The sequence below is a fragment of the Perissodus microlepis genome, chromosome 19 (assembly GCF_051167445.1).
Source record: "Perissodus microlepis isolate ML-2025 ecotype Zambia chromosome 19, ASM5116744v1, whole genome shotgun sequence".
NCBI lineage: Eukaryota > Metazoa > Chordata > Actinopteri > Cichliformes > Cichlidae > Perissodus > Perissodus microlepis.
Genome location: NC_140479.1, coordinates 13476465 through 13497867, shown reverse-complemented (window position 1 = coordinate 13497867; position 21403 = coordinate 13476465). Strand labels below are relative to the sequence as shown.

General features: G+C 39.9%; 1 protein-coding gene across 1 annotated transcript; it reads left to right on the top strand.

The window, feature by feature from the left end:
* The first annotated feature begins 1514 nt into the window (after positions 1-1514).
* Positions 1515-19619, top strand: wdr43 (WD repeat domain 43). Its single transcript, XM_084914895.1, has 18 exons — positions 1515-1766; positions 2672-2806; positions 3003-3124; positions 5452-5572; positions 5756-5874; positions 5985-6087; positions 6380-6444; positions 8122-8281; positions 9953-10039; positions 10191-10316; positions 11880-12026; positions 12292-12378; positions 12759-12790; positions 13417-13480; positions 13949-14062; positions 15854-15923; positions 18279-18337; positions 18600-19619. The coding sequence occupies exons 1-18, from the start codon at positions 1560-1562 to the stop codon at positions 18732-18734; spliced, it is 1953 nt and encodes a 650-aa protein (XP_084771021.1). The 5' UTR covers positions 1515-1559; the 3' UTR covers positions 18735-19619.
* The last annotated feature ends 1784 nt before the right edge of the window (positions 19620-21403 follow it).

Genomic DNA, 21403 nt, shown 5'->3' with positions numbered 1-21403 from the left:
TGTTCTACAGCTGAGAACATAAAACTGAGTGCTTGAGAGCTGTCAGTTGTAGAATTTGCAAATTTGGAACAACTTTTAAGGTGATAATAACTTCAAACAGTAACACGTCTAAAAGGAAAATTTCTGTCTTCTTGACATTTAATTTCATATGACATTAATATTTTGAAAATTTGTGTTGAGTTTGTGTTATTTACAGCAAAAAAAAAAGCTGTATCATTATTATTATTTATGAACTTTCTTACATATATAAACCTGAATGTGGACATGTACACTGGATGAGTTCATTTGTTGGTGATGCATTCAAGAGCCTTGGGAGAAATTTACAGTTTGGGGATATGAGGATCCTATAGGATGATGCAGAGATAAGTACCCTACAAATTGTGTTATTTATGGGTAGTTGTAAAATAAATGGGAACACCCAAGTTACGACCTATTTTGTCAGTACAAGTAAATGCATTGACCGATTGTAAAGGCTGATATTTACAACTAAGGATATGCTTGCTTTGGAGGGAAACATGAACACAGCATAAATCAACCTGCTTGTTGTCTGGAAGGAACAAGATTTCTGTATTTACGCTGCCCTGCAGATATGTGGTGGCTAAAAAAAGGAAAGAGCTATTATTTAAAATCATACATTTAATTAATTTTTATTCTATTTACCATTGATTTAAAAAAGGAAGAGATATATTCTTTTTTAATTATAAACTGAAACAAAATACTTATTCCAGTGTATATATGCCACTTTTTTTTTCTTTTTTTTTGAATGTTGAACATGCTGTATTAATAATACAGCACAATGCTACCGTGGTTTGCCTCACAGCAACAAGGTCCTGGGTTCAAATCCAGGCTTCTTTCTACAACGTTCTTTCGACAAACACGGGTTAATTGGCGATTCTAAATTGGTTGTAGGTATGAATCTCTCAGTGTTCTCTACACTAATTATTATTATTTATTTTTACCAAGGTTTGGGTCATTTCTGTTTTATCTTTGATCATTTTATATAAAACGATGTTGTTCTTGAGGTGGGTGGCATATAGAACATTTTTTAGTATTCACATGAGGGTTATACGCACGAAATCGAAAAAATACTTGATTAGTACAGACACATGAAATACAAAATAAAGAGTAGTAAGAGGAAACAGGAAACCGACACGAAACAGCAAGGAATTCTAGCGGATAGATCCTGACTATTGCTGGCTCTTGCACTGATATTTGGCAAGAGAAAGGGCTGTTGAACAGAGTAGTGGTTAGCTGCAAAGATTAGGTGGATAAGAACAGGGTTAAAGGTCTACTTGACTGTGGAGACTCGGCTGTTGAGAAGTGTTTTTTCGGGCTAATTGCTGCACTGTAAGAAATCATAAAGTGTGAACAGTTAGTTATTGACGACTAGGAGGCAGTAACGCAACCTGAAATGTTGCCTGCTGCCGGGAAAACCCAAAGAAGAACGTAATACGAAGCGAGTGGGAGGTGCTGGGACCAAGTGCGCATGTGCTCAGAGGGCCACACGTGGGTTGTGTACACCACGGCGCACGCACGCAGACGCAAGTAGCGCTTCAGAAATGGCGGCCGACGGTGGCAGTTCTTCGCTGCAGCTACCCTGCGTTTTTTCACCTAAATCACGACAGTTCTTAGCGCTGTGTGCCCAGGATGGCAGACTTCGAATTTGGAACACAGATAGTAAAACACTTCACCAGGAATACGTGCCTTCAGCTCATCTGAGTGCCACCTGTACGTGCATAACCTGGGGACCATGCCGGACAGTCAAGGTACGTGAGGCTGTTGTTAGCGTCAGCAGCTAGCGAGGCCCGAATAAAGCTGCATTTGACAACGTGGTATAAAGGAGCAGTTGTTAAATCAAGAGAAATGTTACTTTTCAAAGAGTGACGTTTTTACTCAGCGCGGAAGGCCCTGACGTTTGCCGTTTGAAATGCTTTACGGAGCTGACAGACGTGGTTAGCGGCGAAGCCACGTTAGCAGCTCGCTAGTTTTCCACAGCTGCGAAGAACGCACATGTTAGTCCCACATGGTGGTCCAAGCAAATGACGAACATGTCTTAATTTCGTATATTATGGCGAAGTTAGTCTGAAAAACTCTGAAAGTGGCGACTTTAACTAAAAAAAGATGTTTTTCTTTGTTTTTAAATGGTTATTATTGTGAATTAACGAGTTATTGAAGTTAGCATCAGCTCAGCGGCGTGTGCCACCATGACACTTCTAGAAGCAGGGTCCGCTAGCTGTACCTCACTTTATCGAGGGGTAGTTTGTTAAAAGTTTGTTACGAGGCCAAAGTAAACATAAATTGGGCGCTGAAATCGAAGTACTGCAGTTTTAAATCCACGGATGATAACTGAGACTAGAAAACTAGTTTTCTGTTCTCGGATTCAGTTTTATGATTCTTTTAAATGTCATTAAGACGAGAAATCGTTTGCAGTTATTCTTTTAGCAGTCACTGTGCTGCCGTAGAATTGGTTTAATATGTGGAACCATAGTACTAGGCACTAATGCCGCCGTATTCAGTGATGCACTGGTCCTGTTTTCAGTCCCCATACAGATTCCTGGCTTTGATTATATGTTAGTGTTGACTTGATACTCAGGACCTGAAAAAAATGCTATTAATTCTAATTGCTTGACATTATGTATAATGTCATCACCTTAAATATGCTTTGTGTCAGGAGGGGCCTCAGAGGAAGAAGAGGAAATCGGAGGCGGTGCAGGTGGAGGAGAAGGCAGACCTGTTGGCCATGGGCACAGCAGCTGGAACTGTGCTCATCTATAGTACAGCAAAGGGAGCATTGCATTGCACCCTGGTAAGTTTGGGACCTTACATGGTTTGCAAAGAATTGCTTCTTTGCAACGTTATGCAGGATGAAAAATGTTATGTTTTTCTTTGTATTTTTGTCTTTTGTCAGAGTTAATATTTTTTTTTAGCATTACACTCACTTTTTTCCCAAATATAATAGGACTAGTTGTTTACAGTTGCTAACTGTGCAATTTGTGTGCCAGGATGGAGCCCACAGTGGAGGAGTGAACTGTGTCCAGTGGCACCCTGAAGAAAGCTTATTATACAGTGGTTCAGATGACACAAACATTGTAGAGTGGGACTTGCAGACTGGCAAGACAAGAAGGTCAGTAACTACTTTCTCTTTGGGATAGGTTGTTTAAACCAAGAACAAATGACCAATCACTGATCAATACATTTCCTGTAATGATAACTGGTTAAAAACTGGTTTGTTAGCCTGAAAATTATTTCTGATGTTTGCTATTTAGGCTCTTTATTTGTTCATGCTGCAACACAGTTTTTTCAGCTATAATACAATTAGTTGCCATTGTTTTATAAAAACCTGTTTTAGGTTGTTTAATAGATATCCCTTTAAAGTCACACAATGTTATCTAGTAATATATTTGTCAGAATTTGTCTTTGTGCAGCCAGAACTGTTAGAAAAGAACAGTCCAACATGGTGGTGGACGGTGTCATGCTCACTGTCACAGGCTTCTTTAACACATTTGGACTTGAAGTGTTTCCTACATTTAAACAAGACAGTACTTTAGAAGCATAAAAAGAAATCTGTAAACACTTGAATGTTAAGAGAAGTTCTAAATACATCTGTGTCATTGCAAGTTTGTTTGTGAGAAACACTTGAAAAGTTCACACCTGAAAATCTGTTTTTCAAAAAGGATGTCACATTCTGGGTATAAATCATAAATAAATGGTAAATGGCCTGTATTTATATAGCGCTTTACTAGTCCCTAAGGACCCCAAAGCGCTTTACATGTCCAGTCATCCACCCATTCACACACACATTCACACACTGGTGATGGCAAGCTACATTGTAGCCACAGCCACCCTGGGGCGCACTGACAGAGGCGAGGCTGCCGGACACTGGCGCCACCAGGCCCTCTGACCACCACCAGTAGGCAACGGGTGAAGTGTCTTGCCCAAGGACACAACGACCGAGACTGTCCAAGCCGGGGCTCGAACCGGCAACCTTCCGATTACAAGGCGAACGCCCAACTCTTGAGCCACGATTGCCCGCACCTTCTTAAACTAAAAATCATGTCCTTCTTAAACTGTTTATATTTTTGACACTGAACTATCCTTCACATAGAGCGTATATTGTAATATTACTTCTTAAAATTGCACTGTTTCCGAAAGGACATTGTTTTCTTGTTTTTCTGCCTGTAGAAACAACACTGGTGGTGAGAAAAGTAAGAATGTGGTTCCAGCTTAAGCAGGCCTGTCTTTCACAGACCCACCAAGGCCTAAAATACACCAGCATCATTGAACGTTATACCATCAGACATTTACTATCACTATATTTCATCATGAAAGCCTCGTGTCTGGTGACAGATATATTAGCTGCACAGTCAGCAGCAACAATCATGAGCACTAATGCCACCATGAATCTTCACTTGATGCTCAGTAAAGCCCATTCGAGGTGCCCAAAGTGGGTTGGAGAGTGTTTGTTTCTTGCTGTTATTAGGAGAGAGCACCAGTAAATAGTATGCTGTTGGCCATAAAATTTTTAGGTTCATCACTTCAGTAGGAGAAAGAATAATGCAGTGATAGAAAACACCAAGGTGTTTCTCACACATCACACTTCACAAGTTTATCTTCTTTTTGTTGGTGCAGTTAGTGGAGCATTTCGTTTAACTGCTTGCATCAACCAAACGAGTTCTACTTTGGTCGTTGTGTGGCCAGCTGTCTGAAGGTTGTCAAAGTGGTGCAAGTGCCATTCAGGTCCAGCTTTCCACATCGATCTTTGCTAACCTTAAAAAGACTTCAATTTGATTCAGACTTAAATGGTTTTTCAGTCTGTGCTCACTAGAGCAGTTTGTGGTTTAAGGGATAAGAAAAAGGTGTTGTTGTTTTTTTTTTTCTTGCTGTTTTTAAAATGGTGAATGGGTTGCTGATATTTAAAGCTGATCACGAGGAAAGAGGAGAGGAAAGTGCTTTAATGTGGTTTCTATGACATCAAAAAGAAAGCATGAAAAAAACTTAAACTTAGGAGATGTAGTCAGCTGCCTCTCCAATGAGTCTTTCACCCTGCAGATGAGCTCGAGCTTCACTGCCTTGGACTGCAATTGGTCTTGTTCTTCTCTTCAGCTTCAGCGAGCTTCACTTACTCTCACATGACAGTACTCTGCCTCATGCAGGTTCTGGTTAGTGGCCTTGCTCACAGTGGCTCTCCAGAGTGGATTGAGAACTAGAAGATGTAGTCCTAAATACGGGACTTGAAATATGTATGACTGCAGGACAAGATTCTCTCTGGAGAAGCAGCTGAATGAGGACAGCTACAAAACAAAAAGTCTAAGAAATGGAGGGGGGAGTGCCAAAATGAGCCACTAGATGTGTGTGGGTAGATGTTAATATATCATGGCAGCCTGCCCCGGTTAAGTTGTTTTATGGGAAAAGCTAGTAGTGAACCTAAAATTGTCATCATCTCTCTCACAGTAAGTGGAAGGCTGACCGTGCAGCGGTGACCAGTTTGTGTGTGAGCCCTGATGGTAAACTGCTGCTGTCAGCTGGACACATAATAAAGATGTGGGACTTGGACACCAAGGAAGTTTACAGGGTGAGCTAAATTCCAGATTCTTTTTTAAAAATAAAATTTTTATTATTAGACATAAGTCACCTAATAAACTTGGTTTTAATGCAGATATGTTAGTCACACTCCAGAAGAGTCAGTATTGTACTATAATAGTGCTTTACTTAGACCTGAACTCAGCTGTTTTTTGTTTTTGTTTTTTCCTTGCAGAAATTCACAGGCCACTCCACGGCTGTGACGACCCTGCGCTTTGCCACCACACGACCCCCTGACAGCAATGGCCTCTACTTTCTGTCAGGTGCTGCCCATGATCGACTGCTCAGTGTATGGTAAGTGCAGAGTTGATTTTTAGTACGTTTGATGTTGTGTAATTGAGTGCATGTATGAAATGCACTGCAGTCAGATTTGCATGACTTAATTCAAAGCTATCTTACTGAAGGCAAGTACGAGAAGATGGAAAAGACAAGAACTCAGTGGTGTCCTTCACACTGACGGATGAGCCGCAGCACATTGACCTCATTACATCCAACAGCAAGGAAGAGGTAATGCATTACTTCTCCTGTATGTTAAATTACTTGCAGTCTGTCTTTAACAGGGTAAAAGATAATAACTTGAAACAGAGTCGTAGACTAATAATGATATGTTGATAATGTTCTTCTCAATGAGAAAATATTCATACATTTATTTTGGCAAACGCTTAGAATTTAATGATTCAAAGCATTTGCTAAAATGTGTTTTCTGTACCGAGATTCTGTTAAAACTTTTTGGTCTTAAATATTTCTTCATGATAGTTCTCGTGTGTGAACATTTTGGGCTTTTTTGTGTGTTTTACAGGCAGTGAGGCTGGCAGTGGTGTGTAAGGATGGGCAGTTGCACCTCTTCGAGCACTTTTTAAATGGGTAGGTTTCTAAAACTAGTTTTATACAAGACAACGTACGGCAGTGCAAGGTAATGGGATGAAATATTTCAGCAATAAGCATTCGTCTTCTGCTCAAGAGAGGCTGTGCTGCACTTTTCATTGTTTATAACATTGTTTATTACATCCAAGTGGCTTCCTACAATCTTTGATCTTATACAAATGCAAAGTGGACAGGTTAAAAAAAAAAATCCTGACTGCATTTATCAAACCATAGACTGCAGTAGAGCCATGGGTCGGCAGGAAAGTATGGACTGACTGCAGCGTAATAAGACCAACATTTGAATGAGCATTAACCCTAGCACTGAGATTAAAAAGCTAGTAAAAGTGAGACAGCCAAACGTAAAATGATCCAAAATGATGCAGAGAAAGCAAGAGAGAACAGGGTGAAACAGAAGGGCAGCATGAAAAATAAATAAATAAATGTGTGTTTTGACATGAGCAGGTAGCAGAGTGTCCCTGGCTGAGAGCAATAAAGAGAAGAATGAGTTGCACTGCACAAATAGTGCAAAATGGAGAGCTGCCAAGCAAAATTTAAGCATAAAAACATTAAATTCTACTCTTTAGAAAGATGTGTTTTAAATGTTTCCGATCATACATTTGTTCAGTTTTTCCTTCTGGCCATCTCAGAGCTCACGTTGTCTCGGCCCCCTTTCTGCTAATAGTCATCAAAAAAGCAGTTAGTCACTCCGTGGTGGATGAACTTGATTTTCACTTTCAAGGATCTATCAAGGGTCCACCAGACCCACAAGGTGTCAGTTTTACAAGAGCTTTTATTGTTCACTAAAACGAGCACAACAATGAATGGATTTACTGTAATCTCAACATTAAGTGTCCAAGTAACCCTCCAAAAGCCAGTTGCTTTCTTGCAGCTTGTTGTTGTCCAAGTCATTGGTTGTGATGTTTGAGAGAAGACTGGCTCACAGAGGACTTTGTGTAACTTCTGTTGCTAATTGTTCAATTACACCCGTGAGCGTCAATCTCCACCCTGCAGTTTTTCAAGGTCCCTCAAAAAGACCACTTCTAAAAGAGATCCTACAACAAGCAAGCCAGACTGCCTAAATGGCCCTTTCAATAGAAAACAGACTGCTGTTCCACTTTATCTAGCTTAATAGTGTGCATGCCTCTCTCTGTGTACTCTTCTAATAAATGGTAAAGACATTAATTTTTATAGTTTAATATACTTTGTTTTAATCACATTATTTCTTTTGAAATCAGAAAAGATAAGTGATGTCGTTACAATCTGAGACTTTGTGGCACAAGGGCCATCCTTTTGAAAAATTAGTCTAGAGCCCTGAAAATTGCTGCATTTGTAGCTGAGGAGCCCCTTTTCCATTAGTACCTACTCGCCAAGGTTTTCAGGGTTTTCCATTAGGTCATAATACCTGTACCAGGTACTAAAATAGTACCTGCTCGGCCAGGGTTCCAAGTGACCTGAGCAGCTACTAAAATGTGACATCGTCAGACAGCATGCCACCGATTGGTTGGTCATTGGCACCCCTCAATGAGTCGGGAGAGTTCACAAAAAAATCATATCGCAGTACTACAAAATTTAAAATGTATGTCGCATGGATTTCAGTTTGTATATATTAAAAATCACCAAGTACATGTTCAGCAATTTTGTATGCTGTCTATGCTAATGGTTGGTTTGTCCCCTCAGCCCCTGTAAGAAGCCCTTGTCACCATCATGTACGGTGCAGATGTCGGACACAAAGGAGTCCCCGATGCCGATCCCACTGCTCGCAGCGGTGCTTGGAGCGGATACTCGAACTGTGATGCTGGCGTACGGCAGCCACCTACAGCCAGTAATGGAGAAAGTGGTGAGTCTTCTGAAGGAAACCGAAATACACAATGTTATATAATAAGTAACCTGGACAGTCATGTGTTTTCTTTTTGTGTGTGTTTTTTGTTTGTTTGTTTTAATAGCCAATAGGACAGTTCTTTCCTCTTATACAGGAAAAAATTCAACTAATTTACAGTCTTTATTTAATCTGGGAAATTTAATGAAGTAAGTTGATGTCCTGGTATATCATCTTGTACAGTATAATTAATAAAAGATACTTTTTTTTTTTTAAATTCTACACTGGATGCCCTTCCTGACACAGCCCCAAAGAGATTTGTGTCTCCTCTAAGGATCAAGTTGGGGATCTCTCGTTTATTAGGCAAATGCAAAGTGTATGTGAGGGACATGGGCAGGTCTATACCCACTAAAGCTTTAGTCTCAAGATTGGCCAAATTCTCATTGGTCAGACAATCACAAGGTTTACGTTCAGAAGAATGGCATCATTAGCCTTACAGGGTTGGTCAATAATTCTTTGGCAGCACAAGAACGGAGCACCTGTGGAAACCAATTTGGACTCTGTCTATCAACAGGAGACTGCTAGGGCTGATTTGGTTCATTTTAACATTTACTACACATTTGTCCAACGACGAGGAGGTTAAATGTCTCACAGAGTAGTGTCTGAAAGATAAACTTATGCTGAATAGCCCTAAGACTAAATATGTCATTGTGCCCTTAAGATCTGCAAAGGCCGCAAAATCCACACTTTACATAACACGATTTTCACCTCTTCATCATTTATCAAATATTTGTGTGTTTACATCCAACTGTTCTCTCTGAGGAAGCTGCATCAGGCTGTGCACTCACCGGGTGAATTTCTTTAGGAGCACAGTAGAGCTTTTTTTTTTTTTTTGGCCATAATTTTATAGTTGCTTTTCTTATTACCATTTTTTGTGTCTTTTAGAACTACTTTTATCCTTTGCCGTTGGTTGATTCTCTCCAAACAGAATTTCATTGCGTCTTTATACAAATAGAGAATGTTAATTAAGTAGTGAGCTCAAATTACAAATTACATCTTCAAAGAGAACATCTGTGTGGCTGCGTTCTATTAAAAAGGCTGGCCAAACAGCTGGAATAAACTTTGCAAAAAGGCAGCAAGGCACATCTTGTCCGGCTCTAGGGTCCAATGGAAGTATTAGTTATGGGAACATTAAGCTGGATGATCAGTGTTCTCTCATTTAAAATAAAAAATGATTTATTGATTAGAATTGTTTATTTTTGTTCATGACATGAAGCCCATAAGTTATTCATTAATATTTCATGTGCTGCTATCACCAGTTGATGTAATTATAGGCTGGTGCACACTTGTCTCTGGTTATCATTTCATTCTAAAATGTGATGTTCAAATGATTTAATACAATCCAAGTAATTGCCTTTTATCTTTGTTTAAAAGTCCTTTAGGCTGATACGGCTGCCGGTAGCATGTACCTCATACACTGGCACATTTTGTTAATTAAGAGATAACATAAAAATGACAGACCACTGTCGCGTTAACAGATTACTGCATATCTCATGTCTGAAAAAAGGACTTGGAGGTGATGAGCGCCTGACAGTGTACAGCTGATAAATAATACAGCGTTGTTTTTGTCCGTAATATTCATCAGGATTGGTCACACTTACCTGTCAACCTTCTTTCCTCTCATCTGTGCAGGAGATCAACACAGCAGAGAGACATGTGTGTTTGACCCGGGATGTTCAGACCACTTTGTCCCTTTCCATGGAAACCACAGTCTCCAAGGTAACAATCAAGTCTTCATTTTCTTCACTATGTCAAGAAGACTGGTCTGGACAGGTTATTTGCCAGTCCATGTGCACTCTAGATAAACTCCCAACAATTCGAGCCACAGAAGTGGAGGGTGAAAAAAAAATTATGAAATTGCTTCTTCCAGGTGAAAACTCCAATTGTGAATGCCAAGAGCAAAGTGCTGGTCCCAGGACTTCCTGGTCACAAAGCCCCACTTAAAGGAACCTCACAGGGATCAGAGAAGAGGAAAAAAGACACAGACACCAAAGAGGTAGGCTCAGCCTCCGGATGAGTGCATCTGTCAGTCTCTCTGATTCTGACAGCTTTTTGGCTTCGGCCCCAAAACGACTAAATGAGCATAAATGTCTCCACTACATTGTTGGCTCAGTGGTTAGTCACACACCAATCAGTCAAGAGAGGCTGTTAATATGGGCTCAAATTGTGGTCATAAATATTTTGTACTTGTAAATCAGTTTTGTACTTGTGAATCAGGATTTGTATGTGTAAAAAGAATTTGTGTGTGCGTAAAAAAGATTTGTGTGTGGACTTAGCCAAAAAATACGTGTGAAACTCTGCTCTCAAGTTACAAGTACAAATTTTGACCCTGTTTTTCTTCCTTTCAGTGATTGGTCAATGTCATGTCAATCAGAAATTTAATTATCCAATCAGAGAACAGATGGGTTTGGCTGTAGGAGGGGTGCTTTTTTTGAACTTCATGTCCTTGAAGGGTGATACAGTTTGAAGCTGGAGGATCTCTATGTAAATATCCGATAGCAGCTAGGTCCCCTAACTTTCAGTAGCTGTTGAAAGGATAAAGTTGTGGTATATCAGTGGTTAGAAATACCATTATTACTTTAGGATTAGTTTAACACAAAGTCAGGGCTGACCCGGGAGCATTGCTGTGAGTCACAGTGCGCAGCATAAAAGTCCTTTCACATCGGACGCAGGATGTGCTGCTAATGCTAACTGTTAACTAAAAGCCAAGGAGCCAGAATTTGTTGCGCTGGCTGCTGAGCTCTGTGGGTTTTTGCGGCAGCTCTACCTGTACTACATGCACCTGCTCCTTGTCGTTTCTATCTCTGACTTTATGTCCTCTACAAGAGTTTGTGGGTTTTTTTTTTTTTTTTTTTACCTTCAAATATTCAATAAAAATAAAAACTTGGACCACCACAGACTGTTTTCCTTCGTGGTGATGAAGGAAAACGCTGGGCTGGCATGTAAAAGGGCATTTATTCCCTCAGGACCTGAAGCTCCATAAAGCACCCCTCCAATAGCCGAACCCATCTGTTCTCTGATTGGATTGTTAAATTTGTGATTGACATGACATTGGCCAATCAGATGAAAGGATGAAAAATAGTGTCAAAATTTGTACTTGAAACAACGTTTCACACGTATTTTTTGGCTAAGTCCACACACAAATCTTTTTTACGCACACACAAATTCTTTTTACACATACAAATCCTGATTCACAAGTACAAAATATTTATGACCACAATTTGAGCCCATATGTTAACAGGTGATTTATTATGAGAAGGACATTGTTACAGTGAAAGCGCGTACATCCTCATCCAACCCACTCAAAAACCTGTTTGCATCTGATCATTTATCATTCTGCAGTAGAGGGTTTCTTTTTTTTCTTAAACTGCTACTCCCTCATTCGACATTGTTCAGAAACCTGAAACACTCTCAAAGATTAATCACACTTACTAAAATTTATGCATATGTGGTATTTTAAGTGTTATAGATGTTTCTGTTTTTGATGTAGTTTTGGTACTAAACTCTGTTTTGAAGTTTGCAACCCCCCTGGCTAAAAGATAACTCTGCTCCTCTGCAGATGTCAATAGCAGAGCGACTTGGTGAAATTGATCTGTCTACAGTCTCTGAGAAAGGAGCATCTAAAGGGACAGCTTCGTTACAGACAGACAATTTTGCAGTACTGCTGGTGCAGGGCCTGGAGAGTAATGACGCTAGCATCCTGAACGTAAGTTCTCCTTACAGAGTCTGAGCAAAGGCTTAAAACTTTGAGGTTGAAAACAATCTCAGTTGATTCCGGTGATAAAATTCAATATCAATCCCCAAAACATCTTTCAAAAAAATCTTTGAAACCATCTGTGAAAGTGTTGACTTTGATCAACTTCCCACAGTAATGCGAGGTGAAAATAAATGGAGCCAGTTCTTCTGGCATGTCTTGGGTTTTACATTAACTTGTTCTGTGCAAACTTCTTTTCCCCCCTTTGCTCCTAAAGAAAGTTTTCCAGACTCGCAAAGACATGGTAATAAAGAAGACGGTGGCTCGGTTACCCCTCTCTGCAGTTCTACCATTAGTGGAAGAAGTAAGTGTCCCCTTTATGGTCAAAAAGCAACAACTTGTGTTCCTGTGAAGGGATGGGATGGTCAGGATTTTTCAGCTTTCATCAACTTTTTAACATTTATATCAGCACCTGGTTAGTACATATTAGGCTCCACAATCAAAATACAAAAACTAGACAAATGTTGCACAACCTGTGTGGCATATTAGAAGTTTTTGGCTCTCTGTTTTTTTTTTGTTTTTTTTAATCTTTGTGCTGTAGCATCCAAGAGCTAAGAGTCTTGAACTTCCCATTCCTACTACAAAGCTACATTAACCTGCATCTATGTTTTGTCCTGTTGTCAGGATTTGTAAGTGAACTCATGTTAACTGGAGTTTTTAATAAACCCTGTATCTCCTCTGCAGCTCACGAAGAGGCTCCAAGGGCACCCGTTTACGTAAGTGAAAGCTTGACGGATTAACTCGGCATTTAATTAGCTTGAGTTCAGTGTTTGTCCACATCAGACATTAGTCACTGATGCAGTTATTTGTACCGCTGCTTTTTATTCTGCGTGCCTCTGGCATATGGCATCATAGTGAGTGCTGCAAGAATGAGGCCAAAACTAAGAAGTGAGCTAACATCTTGGAACTGTGTTGGTCTCATTAAATGTTTTATTAGATGATCAACACAAGCTTAAGACATTTTTGGTTTTATGCTACAATACACAGAATGCACAAGTAAATTCCTCCCATGTGAATTTTAAAGTTAAGGTGTAATACATTAAAGGTGTTTGCTATCAAACAGCTATATGAAACTATGGAAAGCTGTTGGGAGAGTTATATGGAGGTTGAAGTATTTTGATTATAGCATAACATTGGCATTTTATATTTATACTTCAAAAATGTTTGTAGATTATCGTGCTGAACAAAATATTCAAGTGAAACCTTAGTATCCCACAGAGCTTGTGGAAGAACTGCTAACTAACTGAAAGGTGAACAAAAATCACTGTCCCTGCCTCACTCTGAGTATGAAGCTGCTCTGCTCCCTTTGCTTGACAGCATATACATTTGTTCTTTCTTACAGGGCAGTCTTAATGGTACGGTGGCTCAAGGCTGTACTTATGCACCACACATCATACCTAGCATCGGTGAGTTCACTCTGCCTGCACTCGCTTTAATTCCTGCACTGTCATTTGTGTAGTGACACACGCCAACAGTGCTTATTGATGCATAAGGCCAGAAAGCAGCCATTCATATTTAATGAATGCATATTGGGATGTAGATTCGTGGTGTCTGACCATCAGTTTGGCTCTGACTAAAAATATCCTCACAAGCAGGAGGTGCTTTGATTGACATTCAGCTTTCTAACCTGCTGTTCATACCACTCTAAACGAGAGGAAAACTAGCTTTTTGTTGACCCTTCTGCTTCCACAAAACAGCTGGAATGTCATTATAATTTTAAATGTAAGCTGAAGCCTGGCTTGCTTCATGTAAATATCGCCTGAAAGGAATGGTTAGCAGAGGAGACAAAGCTTTGGCAGAAGCCACTTTGGGTGCTTTCTTGTTGTCTGCTGAAATGTTTTTAACTTCAGCTGATCTATCTGTGTATCCAACAGCTGCCAGACCTTGTTACCCAGCTGGGAGTCCTTTATCACATGATTGAGAGCAGAGTGAAGATGTTCCACAAGCTAACAAAGCTGCATGGGAAGCTTTATCTCCTAATGACACAGGTAAGTGCCAACATATGCAGTGTTTTGCACAGTATCATTAGCTTTAAGTATTTTCAAATGACTGGATTTTGAGTGTTCGAGGGGTGAGTCGTGTGTCAGGGACGACTTAGATGGCTTCCCTCACAAAGCTGCTGTGTTTAGCGGCACCCTTAAATGTCCTCCCTGCTCACTCTTGTTTGACGTTTAACTGTGAAATACATCAAATCCAGGATCCGGTGTGAGATAGAGGCATGGTTTGCATTTGAGGACAAGTAAAGGATGAATATAGTGAATTGTGTCAAAACAATAAAAGCCTAATGCTTTTCTGTTTAGATTTATTTAGAGAGGAAAGTTTGAATGGTGTGTTTTTTCCCTTTCCTGCAGTTATGCTTCTGTAGGCAATGTCAGTTTTACATTATGTTCTTCCAGTAATGTGTACATAATGAAGATCCATTTTACTAGTAAATATTACAGCTTACTCCTTGAGGGAAAGACTTCTTTAAATAGGCTGTGTATAAATAACAAATGTGCTGATGTATGCAGAATGATTGTGTTATGTTTCAACCTGTTATTGAGTAGCTGCACAACATTTGTTTAAAATCACCTCCAGAAGTCTGTGTGTAGATTTGTAAAGAAGCTTTAAACATTGGAAACATGTAACTGTAGTAACAAAAATGACATGATAAAATGGAGACTAGCCTGTCCAAAACAAAGGGTCTTTCCTTATACATACATTAGGAATGCGACACATCATTCAAATCAGTGTTTGAGGACTACAGTCTGACTTCACAGGAGCTTTCTTTATCACACAAAGAACGCACATCATTGTCTTCTCCCCGCTTCTGCTCGTACACACCTGGGAGCTGTGAAGACGCAGGCAGAAAAGTTTGAATGTTGTTTCTAAACATTTGGTGACTGCTTTGAGAGCTCCAGGTGATCGGTTTTGTAAAACTGAACTCGGCTTTGTATTGTTCAGCGTTTGATCCAGAAAGATGCTCTATTTATCCCTCAGGGGAAATTATTTTGCCACAGCAGCCTTAAATGCAAACCACAAATCCCGGAACTTAAATTACCCAAACAAGATAAGAAAGCAGACAAATTAGACAGTGGTGTAACTACACTGTAACAAACAGATGTCACACTATGCATGTACAATTTTATGCAGATATGAAAAAATTGCATCCTTTAAGGCTATTTTTCACAGTGTAGTAAATAATCAGCCAACTGTAAGGTAGTATAAGAATAGGTTGCATATAGTTGAGATAAATATATCTGTAGCAGTGTGACATTTCTCTCAGACACAGCCAATCAAGCAGTCTGATCTTGGATACACCAGAACAGTTTATGCTATTTGTATCCATAATAGCTCCTGAAAGTATATAATGAGCACTCTGGCAGTGTACACTTTTAGTAATAAGATGACGTTTGCTCATTATGGCAGTTTCTTTATGAGCTGAAATGGAAGAGCATAATGTGTGGCAAAAACATGTGCACACACTGATTTGAGTTTAGTTTGTAGGTTTCGGGCGCTGGATGTGTTTGTTTCTTTTAGTTTTGTTTCTTTAGTGAAACCAATAAAATCCCCCCCTCCTTTTTTTTTGTCTAGTTGTAATTACAAACTGTGCACACATAGTAATGCTTTATAAGTATGTGATATTGAAAACTGTTTAAGTGAAAAAACATTTTGCTTGCAGGTAGAACAAGAAAACATGTTTCAACCGTGTATTTTTATAGTCATGTTTTTAATTTTGAGTTGGAAAAAAAAAGAGAGTCCTGTGCTGTGTCTAAAACTGTTTTCCCTTTCACCACTAGATGGTGACAAGTGACAGCAGCAACGTGGTTTCAGATGTTGACCACACAGCTAAGCTGGTCTATGAAGACGGTAAGTGTTTGTTCTTCTGTTTAGTTTCTCTAACCTCCCCAATCCCACCTTTCTCCTCTCAGACTTACCTCTCTTGTGGCATCAGTTCCTTCAGATTTCATGCAGATCATTGTTACCTGTGAATAATGCAGTCCATCGAGCAGAGGGTGTGGTAGCTGACTGTATTAAAATAATCATTGTTTTTTTCAGCCTGTACTCTATCTCTTGTACATTTTCAATGGGTGATTGACTGGATTGACGTCTTGAAGGTGATGGAGTGCAACAGGTCACATCGATGCCCTGCTTAAGTCTCCGCACTGCTACACTATTGTCTTCTCATTATTTTGACTGGCATTCATTATCTTGTCATTTCACCTCAACTCATCTGGGACTCTGGCTGAAGACTGCGCTGAATCAGTTAAGATTTATGAAAACAGTGTTGGCCATCATGCAGCCACTCTTGGCAATGCATTGCACGGAAACATGACTCCTGTTGCCTGGCAACCTGACCGGCAGCGTTCAGATCCTCCCCTTTGAGCGAACAACAAGGCCCCACTCTGTTCACTCTCATTTCTCATTACCGTACTGTATAAAACGCTTTATTGAGCCACATAGAAAATTGGCTTTCATGAAATAATTAACCTGCGCCTTGAGTTCCAATATCCTCGTCAGTGGTCCAGGATGTGAAGGTTCAAATTAAAGGTTCAAAAGGAACAAATTAAAAAAAAAAAAAAAAAAAAAGTTCATAAAAGAAGCTGCTGAACAGGAAGCAGAACTTTGTTCTTAGTGTCAGGAATGATGCTGTGCTCTGAGCTTATTATGGGTCCAACTTGGGAATCTGACAGGAAGCTTTAAACTGCCAGACTAGTTAGTCAGAAACAGGAATGATTAAGCCATCTCTCTGCTACCTAATTGTGTTAATTGTTGTTTGTATGAGTAACATTAATTATACATTGATTAGTCCCGGGCACGATGCAGATAACACTGCCAGTTAGAAAATTGTATTTGTCATTTTGTTACATAAAATCTGCATTTTCACAAGTGGCAAAACTCTTTAAAAAAAAACAACAACTTTTTATCCCTGGCTCCAAACACACGCTCACAGAATGGCTAAGAGCAGCGGTTCCCAACCTTTTTTGCGCCACAGACCGGCTTATGCCTGACAATATTTTCATGAACTGGCTTTTAAGGTGTCGCAGATAAATACAACAAAATAAAACTAGTACCGGTACAGAAAAAAATAAGATTTATTCATAACACACGTGAAAAGACCCAGGAAAACAGAGTTAACGAAAAAAACGATAACAAAATAACGCTAAAAACCAATAAAAACCCTGAAAACCATACATTTCACACCCGAGCCTCAACTCTCGCGGCCCAGTACCAAATGGCCTGGGGGCTGGAGACCGCTGGCTAAGAGCATCTTACAAGGATGATCGTGCACTTCAATTTGTGTCCACTTTTTTTTACATGGTTTGTAAAATGGAGCTTTCTTTAATGTCAGCCGGCGTCATTGCTGAAGAACTGACCAGCTTCTCTCACTACTTGGCCTTTTAGACTGTACATAAAAGATGGATGAAGCTAAGAAAAATGCTGCAGTACTGAATTGCCTTAACCCTTTGTTCTGGGCAGCTGGGGACAATGGCTCTTGAACTTTATCTTATTTAATCTGACCTCAGTGATATCTTTTCTGATCAGTTTATGGTCTGAGTTGTGAATTGCAGGAGAGTGTCAGATGCTGTGTCTTGTGCTGTTGAACACTTACATACTCTAAAAGCATTTAATGGCTTATTTTATAAAATCCTGAATATAACTTGATGTAACCATGTTGACATTGTGCTGTTGTAATTTTTACTTACCGAGGCTTTAAAAAGCATCGATTTTTGTTTTTTAAAATGAGGCAGCAACCCTCTTTATGATGTCGCCCTCGCAGTGTCCCATATATTCACGGTGATTACTCCTGCCTGGTTTTACTGTTGGACAGCATGTAAGCATATTTACAGTTATGACATATAGCAGCAGAGTGTTTAGCAAGGTCTGTAACCATGTCTGGCTGGTCAGTGTGCAGGCAGCAGACAGTGGCTGGCTGATATAATGGGACAGATAGAACCATCAAATCATAATGACCTCCAACACTCCTGCATCATAAAGTTCATATTGTTGTCACAACTAAATGGCCCTGCTGTAGTGTTGAAATGCAAATACCTTCCTTCACTCAGTAGGAAATGTAAAGAACTGAAGCATGAAACACTTCCTTCCTTCTTTCCTTCCTTTCTTTCTTTATTACCTTTGTGGAAGGTTTGTGTTTGTGTGGAATAAAAACTTGTTTGGCTTTGTCAGCTGATTGATTTGTTTTCCTTTGCCTGCGCTTTCCAGAGTCATCTGATGAAGACGAGGCCTCTGGTGATGAAGGTCTTCCCGATGAAGACTCTGATGTAAGTTAGACTAGAAATTTACATTCTTAATGAACTGTTTTTCCAGCTCTTCCTCGTGCTATTTTTGCACATTAAGGCAGTGTAAATTTGATGAGACACAGCAAACAAATATCAGCCAGTGCCATCTATGACTTTGTAGAAGCTTTGCAGATATTAGGCAACACTGGTGCTGGGAAGGAAAACAAGTAGATTAGTACCCCTCATGATGTCAGGCTGTCCATTTCTGAGTTAAGCTGAAGTCTTATATTTGTGTCCTTCTCAGCACTGGGAGGAGGATGAGGCGATGACGGAAGACAACCAGGAGGAATCCGAAGACGAGGATCCCGACAGCAGAACAGAATCCAAAGCAAACGGCGAGGAGGATATGGAGCATGAAAATGAGAGTGAAGAAGAATGAGAACACAAACACCAATCAAACATAAAACGGACCTGAAAGAGTTACATATACTTTCATTTTATTTTCATGCATTTGATTTTATTATTGGAATAGAATGCAATTTTGCAGAATCAAGGGACACATTGAAACGAGGCCAGATGGCCCCCCTGCCTCGCTGCAGCTCGGTTCAGCCGTGGGTTTGGAAATGTCGAGCTTGTTTCTAAAAACTGAAAGTTCCTCGACTGATTTCGTCCATCTGCACTCCGACTTTACACCCCGATGTGTTTGCATTGACTGCCAGGCTAATTTGGTTGTTTAGTTGGCCTACGTTCTTGAATCTGCATTCCAAATTTGATGTCATAATGTTAAAAAGGTATAAGTATGTATGTTTAGCTTTTCATTTACAGCACTGTGCGATTGGTTTATTTTAACTCAACTCTGTAGGCTATTTGAAACACCTGCAGAAATGCAAACACAGAGCAGGAGTGGAGTTTGGATGTAGCCCCCCCCCCCATCCCGGGGTCTGTGTTTGTGCAGAATACCAGAGGTGGGATTGCCAGGCAGGACCATACATCATGTCCCCCGCAATGTAAATCTGTATGTACAGTGAAGTGTTTGTATGAGCTCTTCCCTCTACAGCCACCCCCAGAAAACCTTGGGATTAAATGAACTCCTGTAAAGTCTCCTAAATGCTGTTTATTTTTTCTTTTTCGTTTTTTGTTTTTTTTACCGCCTTCAGATTTGTTTCAGATTTGCAGCCTTCTCGTTTTTAAATGTGTTCTTTTTGTGTTTAATATCAGGGCATGTGTTTATGTCCACTGCCTACCACCCATAGTCACAGGGGCAACAGAGGACAAGAAATTGTGAACTTTGCTCGAGTGGGTGAATAAATGGGTTTTCAAAGTGGCTTGTGGTTTCCAGGGTCATGGACATATTTTAGAAATGTAGGTAGCTTCAGAGTTGAGATGGGTATCTTTTATAGACACTCATTAAGAAAAGATTGATGTAGCCTCTATTTCTGTAAAATGAAGCAAATATGGAAGTGCCTTAAACTTGCATTTATTTATTTATTTTTTTCTAATGGCCAGCCTACAGGGGGGGCAGCAGCTCTGGTTGCAGAAAATTGTCTGATTCTATAAAAGTCTAAGAGAAAACGGTCCTACAGCTCACTTGATTTATGACCCAAGTAAAAATTTTCTGATGGGTTTACGGTCTCAGTCGCTAGTTTCAAGTCTTATTGAATACAACATAATTTATTTTTGCCTTTTAAGGCATTTGTTTGACATTTATTTGAAAGTGGGAAGAAAGTGAGGGAATGACGAGCAGCAAATGGCCCGGGGCGCACAAACCAGAGCAGCTACAGAAAAGACTTAAACCATCAGTACATGCTTACTCTCCCAGTTTAAAGAAGAATTCACAAGTACGTGTTAGGCCAGGGTTATAGACAGTTTTTTTTTTTTTTTTTTTTTTTTTTTTTTTTTTAAGAGGACCACAAAGTAAATGAAGAGCTACACATTGAATAAATAGAAACATGACACAGACTGCAGAAACAAGGCAAAGCAATTCATGTTGATAGCCAAAAAAGTGCTTCAAAAGAAAAAGAAAAAAGGATCATGAACGGATCATGAATCAACTGAGATCGGTTTACCTGAGTGAGAGTAACTATCACACGTGATACCATCACTACAAACCTACATCATTAAAAGCTATGGTACATGATAGATTTTAATTCCCACTGGAAAATTCCTGTGCCCTTATTTTAAAATCTCACCCACAACTAATTACCTAGTAACCACTCCCCCTTCTCTGTTTCGCTACTGGTATCCTGATTATGTCACTATCGTAGAAATCCCAAAAGGCTCTTACCCTGCCGTGCAACAGAGTTCAGCTACACCACTGGCCTACAGCTGGTGACGGTGTTTCTTCTGTTGTGGAGAGATCTACTGTGAACTGGAGGGTGACTCCAGAATCTGCAGCAGGTGGAGAACTGTTTATGTGTCGCTCACAGATGCTGCAGAACAAGGTCTGACAATGCAAACCACAATTATAGACAGCGGAGTTCAAGCTTTTCCACATAATGAGAAACTTACTGGAGAAAGTTGATATGCCTTTATTTATGGTCACAAAGTATAAATGATTTGGCCGTGCAACAGGCTGGTGGACTGTCCAGGGTGTACCCTACCTCCTGCCCCCACTACTGCTCTTGTGTGTTTTGTCTGTACTGGCAGGGCTGTGGTGTTTTTTTTCAAGATCTTCTTGCGGATAGAAATTTTTGTGGTGCTAAAGCTACATGTGGATGACTGACAATGAATATGACACCTGAAACAAATGTCTACATCACATTTGCAGGGGCATGATGCAATTTACTATACATCTGAAAATCTAAAGATTTGGGATTTATTTTTTAAAAAAAAGTTAATAGTTGTAGTATGTGTGACGATGCTAATTTTTGTTGAGCTCCCTCCACCCATTACAGAGGAGATAGAATGCATATATACATACACCATGATCATTATAGTAAGATGTTGTGGTTACCTTGTGAACAGACACTACTGTGTGTTTAGTGTTCTTAGCACCTCAGTCACATCTAACTGTGACCTATGAGGTCTGCTTTCAAAGCAACAGGATGGCTATAATACTGATCTTGAGGCCACAAAACAAGACTTCACAAACCAATGACATCACACTGG